Source organism: Trachurus trachurus (assembly GCF_905171665.1).
Source record: "Trachurus trachurus genome assembly, chromosome: 12".
NCBI classification, from domain to species: Eukaryota; Metazoa; Chordata; class Actinopteri; order Carangiformes; family Carangidae; genus Trachurus; species Trachurus trachurus.
The window spans coordinates 25372749-25384902 of NC_139908.1; the positions used below are offsets into that span (position 1 = coordinate 25372749).

At 43.9% G+C, this 12154-nt stretch overlaps 1 protein-coding gene across 1 annotated transcript in view; it reads left to right on the plus strand.

Moving 5' to 3' along the window:
• LOC310994998 (rapamycin-insensitive companion of mTOR-like) overlaps positions 1 to 9573 on the plus strand; it is a gene marked incomplete at both ends in the record, with an annotated part of 29150 nt that extends 19577 nt beyond the window's left edge. The window contains 12 exons of the mRNA XM_083983928.1: positions 189 to 276; positions 1718 to 1810; positions 1890 to 1996; positions 2953 to 3167; positions 4252 to 5206; positions 5948 to 6125; positions 6213 to 6297; positions 6932 to 7126; positions 7240 to 7401; positions 8145 to 8268; positions 8345 to 8483; positions 9523 to 9573. Of these exons, the coding sequence (XP_083840054.1) occupies positions 189 to 276; positions 1718 to 1810; positions 1890 to 1996; positions 2953 to 3167; positions 4252 to 5206; positions 5948 to 6125; positions 6213 to 6297; positions 6932 to 7126; positions 7240 to 7401; positions 8145 to 8268; positions 8345 to 8483; positions 9523 to 9573 (2392 nt within the window). The remainder of the gene's footprint in view (positions 1 to 188; positions 277 to 1717; positions 1811 to 1889; positions 1997 to 2952; positions 3168 to 4251; positions 5207 to 5947; positions 6126 to 6212; positions 6298 to 6931; positions 7127 to 7239; positions 7402 to 8144; positions 8269 to 8344; positions 8484 to 9522) is intronic.
• Positions 9574 to 12154: the final 2581 nt, after the last annotated feature.

Genomic DNA, 12154 nt, shown 5'->3' on the forward strand with positions numbered 1-12154 from the left:
TTTCCAACCCTGTTCACTGATGTCTTTCCCATAGATCTAAAAAAAGAGGTATTACTTTGTCACAGTTCCTATGGAAACACCAGCTAGTTGAGCATCTGTGAGACGGAAGCTCAAGCTACTTATAAAATCCCTTAGCACTTTTCCTTTGAAGGCTCAGCATTTTTCTTTTTTTGTTGCATCTATGGCAGGACACAGAAGCCAAACGTTTACCTTCCTGTGCACTTGTATGGTCAACTGGTCCATGATAAGACTGGCTGCCAGCTCCTTGAAGCCCAGGTGAGTTCAACTATTTGTAGCTCCCCAGCTGTTGACCAAAGTCTGACATGATGGGAAATTTGATTCATGGCCATTTATCCACTGCAGGGGTCTCCAACCTTTTCCCTCTGAGAGCAGCTGCACTTTTCAGAAAGTAGTTTCTCAACAATCGAATGTGCTTCGATGTGATTTAATTTCTGTCAAATTCAATATGAAGGCAGACAGATGCAGTAAATGCACGTTGATAATGTCAACAAAAATCTAAAACCTACAAGCAGGCGGAAACAGACGGACACAGGTGCAACATGTTAGGCTGCAGCAGGAGATCAAATACTGTCTGTATGTCCAATAAGTATCAAAATAATATGAAGATTAAAAAACGTATCAGTAATTATTTCTGAGCATATTTTTAAAGGGACAGTTCCACATTTTGGCAAATTGGCCCATTGCCATAATCCCTTAGGAGTAGGTTTGTTACCTTTAATTGTCAGTGCAAGCTATTTTTAGAACGGCGGAGCAGAGCAGCGAGCTGCTCAGAGCTACGCTACGGAGGCTAATGGGATTTCTTGGTTTCCCTCATCAAACTCATCAAATACACAATCCAACAACTCCAAAATGCTCTGGTGGACAAGTTGTGACCTGCACATTCACCACGCTATGAGATAATAACAGAACGATACAAGACAGAGTTGTTTTCGTGGCAAATGCAGAGACTGTTTGCCGAAAAACTGCACCCAAACGGAATGCACATCAGCGGTTTTGCATGAATTTACCTAGAAAACAACTCTGTCTCGTAACAATCCGTTATTATCTCATAGCGTGGTGAATGGGCAGGTCACAACTTGTCCACGAGAGCAATTTGGAGTTGTTGGATTGTGTATTTGATGATGGAAACCAAGAAATCCCATTAGCCTCTGTAGCGTAGCTCTGAGCAGCTCGCGTTCTAAAAATAGCTTGCACCGACAATTAAAGGTAATGAACTACTCCTAAAACTATAGGGATTATGGCAATCGGCCAATTTGCCAAAATGTTGAACTGTCTCTTTAAGAAATGTTAGTTTGTCATTCTTATTGCTGGAGAAGTTCACTTTCAGTTTTTTTTATGCATTTCTTTTATTTCTAAATGTGCTGTTGATGTCTTTATATCATTTTTCACACATGGTGTCATTACCACCTCATCCCCCAGTCTTCAGCCAGTCACCCCTCCCCCTAAATCAAGCAAACTCAACCACTACTAACAGATTTAGCCTGTGGGCTCCTTTTATTTATTCACCAGGACTCGGTCTCTAGTGACTCATGGACCTAGTTTAGACACAGTGTTAAATAGGGCACTGAGTTAGCTGGTTAGGGAACTGTGCTTTGATTTCCTCCGTGTATACACTTTGATTCTTAGTAATCAACAAGCTCATTAATGTATTCTAGGAGGATGTGGTGTCAGCTTTTCTGTCTGCTTCTTCCCTCAGAATGTGGTTCCTGATCTTAGCTTCACTGTTCGAACTCCGGTCCTGGACAAATGGGAGGGAATCAAACAGCTGAAGGCAGCACTGTGGGCTTTGGTCAGTATTTCTATTATCACTAACACAAAATGTGCCATTCAACGTGACCAGCTGATTTTCACATGGTCTTTCCTTTCAGGGAAACATAGGCTCGTCTAACTGGGGTCTGAACCTGCTGCTGGAGGAGAGGGTGATCCCTGACATCGTGGCTCTGGCCCACCACTGTGAGGTTCTATCCATCAGAGGGTAGGACTCAGCTCACTGGACAGAAACAAAGACACATGCTGCAGCTAGAGTGGGGTGGAAATATCCACAGTATAGTGATTTATCATATCACCAGGCTGTGTCCTTACCTTTTGTTTAGAAACAGGGTCAACAAATACTTTAATGCTCCAATTCCTACTCTCACACTGTTAAACAAATATCATGCTCAACAGAAACAGACCTATATCCTCTTCTTTGATTAGAATTTACCTCGAAAACAACTCTGTCTGGTAACGTTCTGTTATTATCTCATAGTGTGGTAAATGTGCAGGTCACAACTTGTCCACCAGAACGTTTTGGAGTTGTTGGATTGTGTATTTGATGAGTTTGATGAGGGAAACCAAGAAATCCCATGGGCCTCCATAGTGTAGCTCTGAGCAGCTCACGGCTCTGCTCCACCGTTCTAAAAATAGCTTGCACTGACAAATACAGGTAACGAACCTACTCCTAAAACTATAGGGATTATGGCAATGGGCCAGTTTGCCAAAATGTTGATCTATCCCTTTAATAAAGGAGGGACAATACCTGAAAGTAATTTCAGTTATCAGTATGATAGAGGCTAAAAACATATTATTTTCATGAAGAGTGGAAACACAGTTTTGTTTTACGAATGTAAAGAATTTATGTTACAAAACATGAATAGCTCTCGGCCATTTTCATTTTGTAAAAGTTAATTTTTGTTTCCTCTCAGAGGATAAAAGGTTGGAGACCCCTGGTCTAAGTATTGAAAGCAAATTTCAGAGTCAGGGAAATAAACCGTCACAGGCCATAGACTGATGAATATGAAAGAAACAGTTTGAGAATGAGAATCTGCAGCTCTCTTATTAATAAAATTTTAATTTATGGAATATCTCAATGTTGAAATCAGCCAGTCCTTCAGCTGTAGTTGTGATGAGATGGCAGTTTTTAGAAGGTGTCTGTCTGTGCTTGGTGTGCAGGACGTGTCTGTACGTGCTGGGTCTGATCAGTAAGACGAGGCAGGGCTGCGACACGTTGAAGCAGCAGGGCTGGGACGCCGTGAGGCACAGCCGCGGCTCGCTGTGGCCCGTGGCTCTGGAGGAGCTGGAGCCGCAGCTCAAACCCTACAGCCTGCTTTCCCCCGTCACGCTCAACGGCTCCACCAGCTCCACGCAGGCTGCCAGCATCCAAACCAGTGAGTCAACTCCTCTAGTGAAGTCAAGCAGTGGTTTGATCACTGTGATAACAGTTGCCTCTGTGCTGTTTGCAAGTGTACATCATGTAGATGCAGAGTTGGGCATGTTACTGTTAAGAGTTACTATCTCAGTCACAGTTACTCGTTACTTCCCCCCAAAAGTAACTGAGTTAGTAACTGAGTTATTGCATTATGAAAAGGAACTAATTACTTGGAAAAGTAACTATTGCGTTTTTAAAGCTCAAATATTACTCAATATTACTAAAAAATTACTTGGACTCGCCCCCCTAACCCCCCTTTATCTGGAACTAACCAAATCACTAAGTATACACTAAGAGGAATACTGACCCCCTACTAACCCCCTAACCATAACCCGAACCTCCCGTTTATCTGGAACTAACCAACTCACTCCTCACAAGCTTGCCTGTGTGGAGGGATACTGAGTGAGTTGGTTAGTTCCAGATAAACATATTTTTTTCCGACTAGTTGATGGACTGAAAAAAATGTAGCCTATATAACATACACTCAAAGCTGGGGTGGGCGGGATATGTTTTAAAAACAAAATATTAACCTTTTTTTTTTTAAAGAAAATTGTGTTTTCCCATTCAGCTGTCAGTAAGGAATGGTCTGTGTGTTTGGGCCGATCACAGTGTTTCTCTATGTCTCTGTTTGCAGCAGCCTGAGAAGCCTAGAGCTCCAGGTATCTTTGACCAATCAAATCTATTCTGTTCTGGGGCTTCCTGATTGGTTGAGGGGCCAGCCCTACTCTGTCCTCCCGATTTGTTAGGACCGAGTAGGGGCGACCCTTCAACCAATCAGGAAACCCCAAACCAGAATAGATTTGATTGGTCAAAGATACCGGAGCTGAAGGTTTGTTTTCAAAACATATCCTGCCTACCCCAGCTTTAAACAGGTGTATTATTGTTTTGGGACGGGATTCCTTGAGTCAAGTAACGGTGCATCTTATTGTCAGTAACGGTAACAGCGTTATAACGGGGGAAACAGTAACTTTTTGATTACTTGTTACTGAAAAAAGCTAGTACTGCTGTTTATTTATAACCCTGTTATTCCCATCCCTGTGTAGATGATGAGAGGCTGGAGGGCTGTGAGTTCTCAGAGGACGTGTCTCTGTACATGTGTCCTAAACTGAAGGACCGGGGTCCTCTGAACATGCTGGGCTCCAGCCGCTTCCGCAACCGCCTCCTCCACTCGCTGTCTCTGCCGGGGAGGAGGTGTCCCACCAGTCCACACCTGAGAGACAGCAGACAGAGAGGAGGGGAGGGGCTGAAGCCGTCCAGCCTCTCATTTGCAGCAGCCGATACCCTCCCCATCTACAGCAGCAGTCCCTCAGGTGGGAGGGAGAGCAGAGCCAGTGAGAACGGCGGCAGCACGCCCAGCATCGAGGAGGGGGAGCTGGACACGTCAGAGGTCCAGACGGACGAGAACCACCTGGAGAGCACTTTCGAGCGTCTGGCTGAGGACGGGCCTTCGGGAGGAGGCGGCGCCACGTTCAAGAGCCGCAGCCAGAGCTTCAACACGGACACCACCACCAGCGGCGTCAGCTCCATGAGCTCCAGCCCCTCCAGGGAGACCCTGTGCCCCACCGCCGCCACAGAATGCCTCAGCCTCAACACGGTGATGAGCGCCCACGCCGTCCACACCCCCCGGCCCTGCTCCAAACCGCTCTCCATCCCCAAGTCCTGCTCCGCCTCGCTCATCCCGCCGGGCTCCTCCCACACCTTGCCCCGCCGGGCCCAGTCCCTCAGGTCTCCCTCGGCAACCGCCCTCTGCAGCTTAGGGGACTACAGCCTGGTGCACTCCAGCTCCAGGGAGACGCTGGGATCATACGCCGGCCACAACGGCTGCACGAGTCCCCGGGACGCTCTGGGCTACGCCACGCTCAAGAGGCTGCAGCACCAGCGCATTCAGCCGTCCCTGTCCCACAGCGACGCCCTGGCGTCCCCGGCCGAGGACATTCTCTTCACCGACGCCATCACCATGAACACAAACAGCCCCGACTCCAGACTCACCTCACGAAGGTACCTGTAACAGCAACAGCACAGTAATGATTTACCAGCTGATAGTATTGAATGAAGCTTTAAAGGGATATTTCAACATTTTGGAAAATTCTCCCATTGCCATAATCCCTATAGTTTTAGGAGTAGGTTCATTACCTTTCGGTGCAAGCTGGTTTTTGATCGGCGGGGAAAAAATACGAGCTGCTCATCTAACGCTATGGAGGCATACGGTATTTCTGACTTTCCCTCATCAGACTCATGAAATTCACAATCCAACAACTCCAAAACACTCTTGTGAACAAGTTGTGACCTGCACATTCACCACGCTATGAGATAATAATGTAACATTATGAGACGGAGTAGTTTTCAAGGCAAATGCGTAACCGAAACTACATTTCAGACACTAGGCGGAGTAACTTCAAAAGCAAGTAGTTCTGAGTATGTGTCATAATGTTACATAATTATACGTTATTATCTCATAGCATGGTGAATGTGCAGGTCACAACGTTTTGAAGTTGTTGGATTGTGTATTTTGTTTAATGAGGGAAACGTGGAAATACCGTTCAGCTCGTGTCTCTGCCCCGCCGATCTCAAAACAGCTTGCACCGACAATTAAAGGTAATGAACCTACTCCTAAAACTATAGGGATTATGGCAATAGCCAAATTTGCCAAAATGTGGAAATAACCCTTTAAGAAAATAGTCGGAATAAGTTAATTTCGTACACGTAACTGATGATGTGCCCTGGTTCCTCTGCTGTCAGATTCCTGAAGGCTCTGAGCTTTGCAGCTCTGGATAAAGAACACCTGCTGAGCCCCATCAACCAGACCACGCTGCAGCGCTCCTCCTCCCTGCGCTCCATCGTGTCCACCGCCGCCTGTGGCTCCTCTGTTGACTACATGGGCGTTGCCTTGCCTGTCAACATCAACAACATGTTCCAGGTATGGCTGATAAACTGTAAGACTGTTGACTTGTTTCTCCTATGAGGTTTCCTGAGGGATGAGACTTTTTTTCCTGGTTTCCTTCAGATTAAAGAAAGTGTATATTTCCAGAAGAAGACAAGTCCACCGTCTGAGGAGCACCCTGCTAAAATGTCCCCTGGAAACTCTGACGGTGAGAATTAAAACCTACTAGGGCTGGGTTTTTTTGGGCAGATTCTATTTAATATTGATTCATGAAGAGATATTTCAATTCTCATACCAATTTTGCTTGGCTATGAAAGAGATTTTCACAGAACTACTATCGTGATGACGTGGCTCTGTGATCTCGTCCAGCTAGTTGTTGCTAAAACTGTAGCAAGATTTCATGTAACTCATAAGAAAAAAAGTTGAGTTATGGTATAAAAAAATGATGAGACATTTTATAAGTTCTTGCAATGAGTTGTTTGTACAGTACTGTATGTATGTACTGTGTATGATGAGTCATGATCACTGACATGTATTGCTAGAACGGTGGATGTAGGTATGCTACTGTATAGGGATTATTCCCACTATCATGAGGTTAATGCATGACATTAATACAATAAACTAAGTCTATTCTATTCATTTATTCATTTATTAGTGTCATGCTTTGTGTCTGAGGTATCTGATGTTTCTCATTTATTGTATCATGGATGTATAAATCACTCCGTTTGTTATCTACCAAAAGAGCTTGTGGGTTCTCCATCTTCCTCCCACAGTCCAAACACACATTATGTTAACTAGTGACTTTGAGCATTTTCTGTGTGTGTGTGTGTGTGTGTGTTCAGGCGTCAGTGACGGCCGTCGGCCAGCCAGGCTCCGCTCTCAGCTCAGCATCACAGAGGTGATGGCAGTGAGCCGTGAGGAACAGCAGCTGATGCTGGGCTCCGAGGAGACGGGCCTGCAGGAGCACACTGACGCCAACTGTCTGTACTGCGCCGGACTGTCTGTGCTCGGCTTCAGCTCTCAACACGGCAACTCGGGTGCGTTTCATTGAACTAAAAACAGGAAAACAGTAACACCTCACGCTTTTTAGACGATACAACACCTGAGTGACAGTGCGGTTTTTCTATTATAAACCACTCTTCTTCTTCAGATCCACCAGAGGTGAGCCCGTTGTCTGAGTGGTGCAGTCCACCGGCTCCAGCAAACCACCTGGAGGTCCTGGTCCCAGCCAAGCTGTCGGGGGCGTCTGGCTTCAGTGACAGTGTGTCCCAGGGATCTGTAGGCAGCAGTCACAGCACTGAGCTCGTTCTGGGTAGGTCCTTGGAAATAATGAGCCGGTACAGTACATGATGCTGTCCACCTCGTCTGTCCTCAGTCTGTCCTGTCGGTACGTTCTCTGCACCCAGAACCACTGTCCTGCATCTGTGTGCACACGAAATTGCAGTGATGCTGTTTGAACAAAATGAGATAAAAACACTGGATTTTCTGGATAAATCAAGAGAAGCACTACTGTATAAATGCATTTATTTTGAAATAGACAGTGTTACTCTCATCTCCATGGTGGCTATTTCTTTTCTGCTTTTATTTGAGTGACCAGATGTTGTCGTTCCTGTTATTTTGTCCTTCATTTATTTTAGCAGCTTTGTGTAGTCAGCTCTTCTAAACCTATCTGAGGTTAGAGCACAGTCATGTCAGATAAACTAAGAAGAAAACCATACAGCATCGTCAGTGTTCAGACTCCTTCACTTCCAGCACTTCATTATGTGTACTGTAATAACTACTGTAATCAGAGGTTATTTCAAATGATGAAACAACAGTTTTCCATGTGGTCAGCAGAGGGAGCCGTCATGTACACATTAGTCAGTGAGGAGACGAGGTCTGGCAGTAATTTGTAAACATTTTTAAAAAATCAACTATGATTACTCCAAACAGCCTGTCAGTACAGCTTTTATTGATTAGCATCATCATTATCACATTTGCTCTTGGCCCAGAAACTCTGTACTGGCGCATCTGTGGTTTCTGACGATCCTTTTATGTTCCTCTGCACCGTGACAGGGGTCAAGTCCATCCCAGAGGACACTCCGGCCGGCAGGATCCTGCTGAGGAAGGAGGTGCTGCGCCTGGTCATCAACCTCAGCTCCTCTGTGGCGACCAAAAACCACGAGACCAGCCTGCTGACGTGAGGCCGAGCTTCTCTCTGCACTGTGTCCATCCGTCCAGCCGCTCTGATCTGATGAGTAAATGTTCTCTTGCAGGATCAAGGAGAAGTTCCCGTACGCATTCGATGACATCTGTCTGTACTCGGAGGTGTCCCACCTGCTGGCTCACTGTATGTTCCGCCTGACCTCCCGCCGCTTCATTCAGGAGCTCTTCCAAGATGTGCCCTTCATACCAGTAAGCTCTTCTTTCACCCTTATTAGTAGAAAAGTAGTTATGTTCATCACTACAGCCCGTACACAATCATTCACATATATTTGAAAAGAAAGTATGTTTAACACTAGTATGGAGCTAGAACAGTCTCAAAATGAATACTGTAAATGCACAAAAAAGCACAAAAGCATTTGGGGATTTTTATATAAGGGTAAGGGTTAAAGGGTTAAAAAAATCCACATTTAAAAAATAAGATTTATAAACATATTTGTGATGCACACAAATATTTCTTGTTTTATATATCTATATATCAAGAGAAATTCACAAATGTACGCATGTAAAAGTAGTTTTATTTTCATCAAATACATATTTGGAGGTTGTTACATTGGTATATGAACTGTCAATCCTCCATTTACAAAGTGCTTTTAATTTGTAAAAATCCCCAGCATTGTGTGTGTGTGAGAGTTGTGAAACTTCCCTGATGTGACTGGATTCACACGTTCTAAAAATAGCTTGCACCGACAAATAAAGGTAATGAACCTACTGCTATGACTATAACGATTATGGCAATGGGCCAGTTTGCCAAAATGTTGAACTATCCCTTTAAGAAGTAACATCATTTACTGTAACATGGTTGACATGTCACCTCTCCAATGTCGGTCAGTCTCAGTAGTATTCACACACTTCATGCTACAGATTGGTGTGTGTGGAGGTGAGAGAGGAGCTGGTCTGTAGCTTTATTTATTCCTCTAAAGCTGTTGATGATGTCATGTGTGGGGCTGTCCAACTGTTTTTGCATTACACAGGCTTGTTTCTACTATGTACCTTAGCTTCATTGATATAAGTGGGTTGGACATAATAATTTTGTGTAGATGCATATGTTCCAAGTAAGTTTCAGTGTCCTTGATGACTAATATGTTGTATTGGTCTTGGAAAAAAAAAAAACTGGATCGACCCGTACTAAAAAAACTGGAGGAAAAACAAATACTTCAGTGATTTAACTTTGTGTTTTATACAGTTTGAATTTCCACTGTTTTAACAAATGTCATACTGTGTTTCTCAGCTGTATGAGGAGGCAGAGAGCATCCTGTCCACGTCACCACAGAGGGACTGAGCTCAGACCCCCGACCTCTGACTCATCCTGACCCCTCTCCCCCCACACCCTCATCCCCATTCCAACTGTAACCCCCCCCCCCCCCCCCAGCAGCTCCTCACCAACAGCTCACGACTAAAGAGGAAGCAGCTACGTCACAGTGAGCCGTCGACGTCTGATGATGCTGAGGTTGGTTCGTGTCGTCCTGGTTTGATTCTCAGAGTGAGTGTGTGTCTGCATCTCACTGCTGCTTAAGAAGAGCCGAGGACGACACGTGACGACACTAAACTTTTGTTTGCACATGAACAGAGGGTATAAAGTCAGGAAGTCTTCAGGTTTCCTCTGCTCTCATCTTTAAGTTATTTCTAACTAACAACATGAGAGTTGAGCTCAGAGGAATCTGAACGTAGCACTCACTGAATGTACTTAAGTTTGGCTTTGCCTGATGAATATTTAATAGTATGAACATTGTTGAATATGTAGTGATCTCACTGTATTTATTACTACACCGTTAACAGCATAATCAGAGCTAAGATTTATTAAGTCTCATTAATTTGTTGCTACAAAGCAATTTTCAACCACAGTTACTGTATGTGGCTTCATTCGCTTCTTCACTTGTGATTTGCACAAAGAGCTGAAAACTAAAGTGTCTATACAGAATCTACAGTTTATATCAGCAGGGTTGAGATTACAGTTTTATTGAAGAGTTTGACAAAGTTTTTATCCAGAATTGTTATAACTTTGACCTTGTGTCACTTTTTGTGTCACTGAATAATAATGCGACTGGACTGACTGGAATCTAATATAGAAATTATGTAGATCTAGAGTTTTCTACAGAAGTGAAAGGTGACCGGACTTCCTGTTTTGGATCAAGACTTGTTGCCTCCCAGATAAAACCCCTCCTCTTACCCCTGGACATTTTTGTCCACCTGTCACACTTTCCCAACTCCCCACGGTCAAATGAAAGGTCACTGGGGCCTGGTTTTTGGCAAGGAGGTGTATCTTTGGGTAAACTCCGAATGTCCCGAGTTTCAGAATGAAAGTCCATTTTTTTGACTCGTAATGCATTTTTACAACATCCATGATCCTTCAGGTGGACAAAAATGTCCACCTCCGCCTATGGGTTTTTTAATGTATTTAAGGTAAAAATTGTAACTAACAGATATCACCATGAAACTTACCAAGTTCTTACATTAAGATACTTTTTTTTTTTTTGTATTACAAGTTTTGTCAAATTGTATGTTTAGTTACGTAAATGAGGCAATATCTAATGAAATATGGGCTAATTTCCAGAACCAAAATCTGAACAATGGATAAAGTTTTTACAGAGGGGATTTTGGATATCTCTTTTTATCACTCTGTAAATGAGAAAATACTGTCACCAGCCCTAAAGCCCATAGAGCCCTATAGAAATCATGTGTTTTTGCAGCAAAAACAACTGGCCAAAAAGGGGTTAAACATGTTGAAACCCATGTCAAAAGTGATTTTGTTTAGTCAAGACCCAGCCCTATATGTATCACAAATATTTTGGAAGTAACTGATGTCTAAATTTTGTCCAGGGATCATGGATGTGGTAAAAAATTGAGGGAGCATCTGAGTTAAAGGCTGCATCAGTTGAACTGACCCAAAAGTCCCCAGCACTGTGTTTCCTATACTCATATCTTGTTGTGTGTGTTGTGTTTCAATGAAAGTGTATGAAGAGCGGGCCTTCAGAGATCAGATGAGCACATTGGACAGAGTTTACACATGAGACTCATTAGACTGGCTCCACTGGACTGTGCAGCACACATCAAAGACCTCCTCACACCGATCACACCCCCCCACCAGCAACTACAACACAACGACAATGAGCAGAAGCTGTAGCAAACAATTACGTGGTTATTTTGAGAGGAACGGTGTGTTTGAGGCTCAGGATTTAGACACACAGGGAAACGGCTCTGGTTAAGGTTACTAATGCTGTCGTCATGGTGTCAGACAGGGGACTCGTCCTGTTAGATCTGATGCGTTTGATCACCGGATCTTATTACAGAGACTAGAACGCGTTATTGGGATTAAAGGAACCACACTGTACTTATTACATAGATGTGTTAACAATGGTCCTGTTCACACCGGCTTTAACATACATCTCCAGTGACCACTTTTGATCAGATCTCATACAAATAATAGGTGTTGTTTAATTGTTGTCTGCATGTGTATGTGTGAGAGAGAGGTAGTAGGCTATGGGACACTGAGCAAGTTAATGCACTGTTCACAGCTCTTACAGTGAAAAAGAGTTTTATCCATTTGAAACAGTAAAATACTTTGGCTCATAATGAGACTGCAGCAGAGGACGTCAGTAGAGTAGCTGGTCCTTTAACGTGGTCAGGACACATTCACGTTCACACTGCTGAAACAATGTTGACACTTGGTCTGGACCGACTCTGACTGTGTCTGATAGGACCTCGAACTCGTCCTCAATGTGTCTCAGACGCGTTCACACTTGACATTAGAGCTAATTATGTTAACAGGTCTGAAAAAGGCCAATGACTCTGCTGTGAACACACGAGTCATGGAGTTCTACATGATTTTGTGCTTTCTCTTTATACATGATTCCTTTTATTTT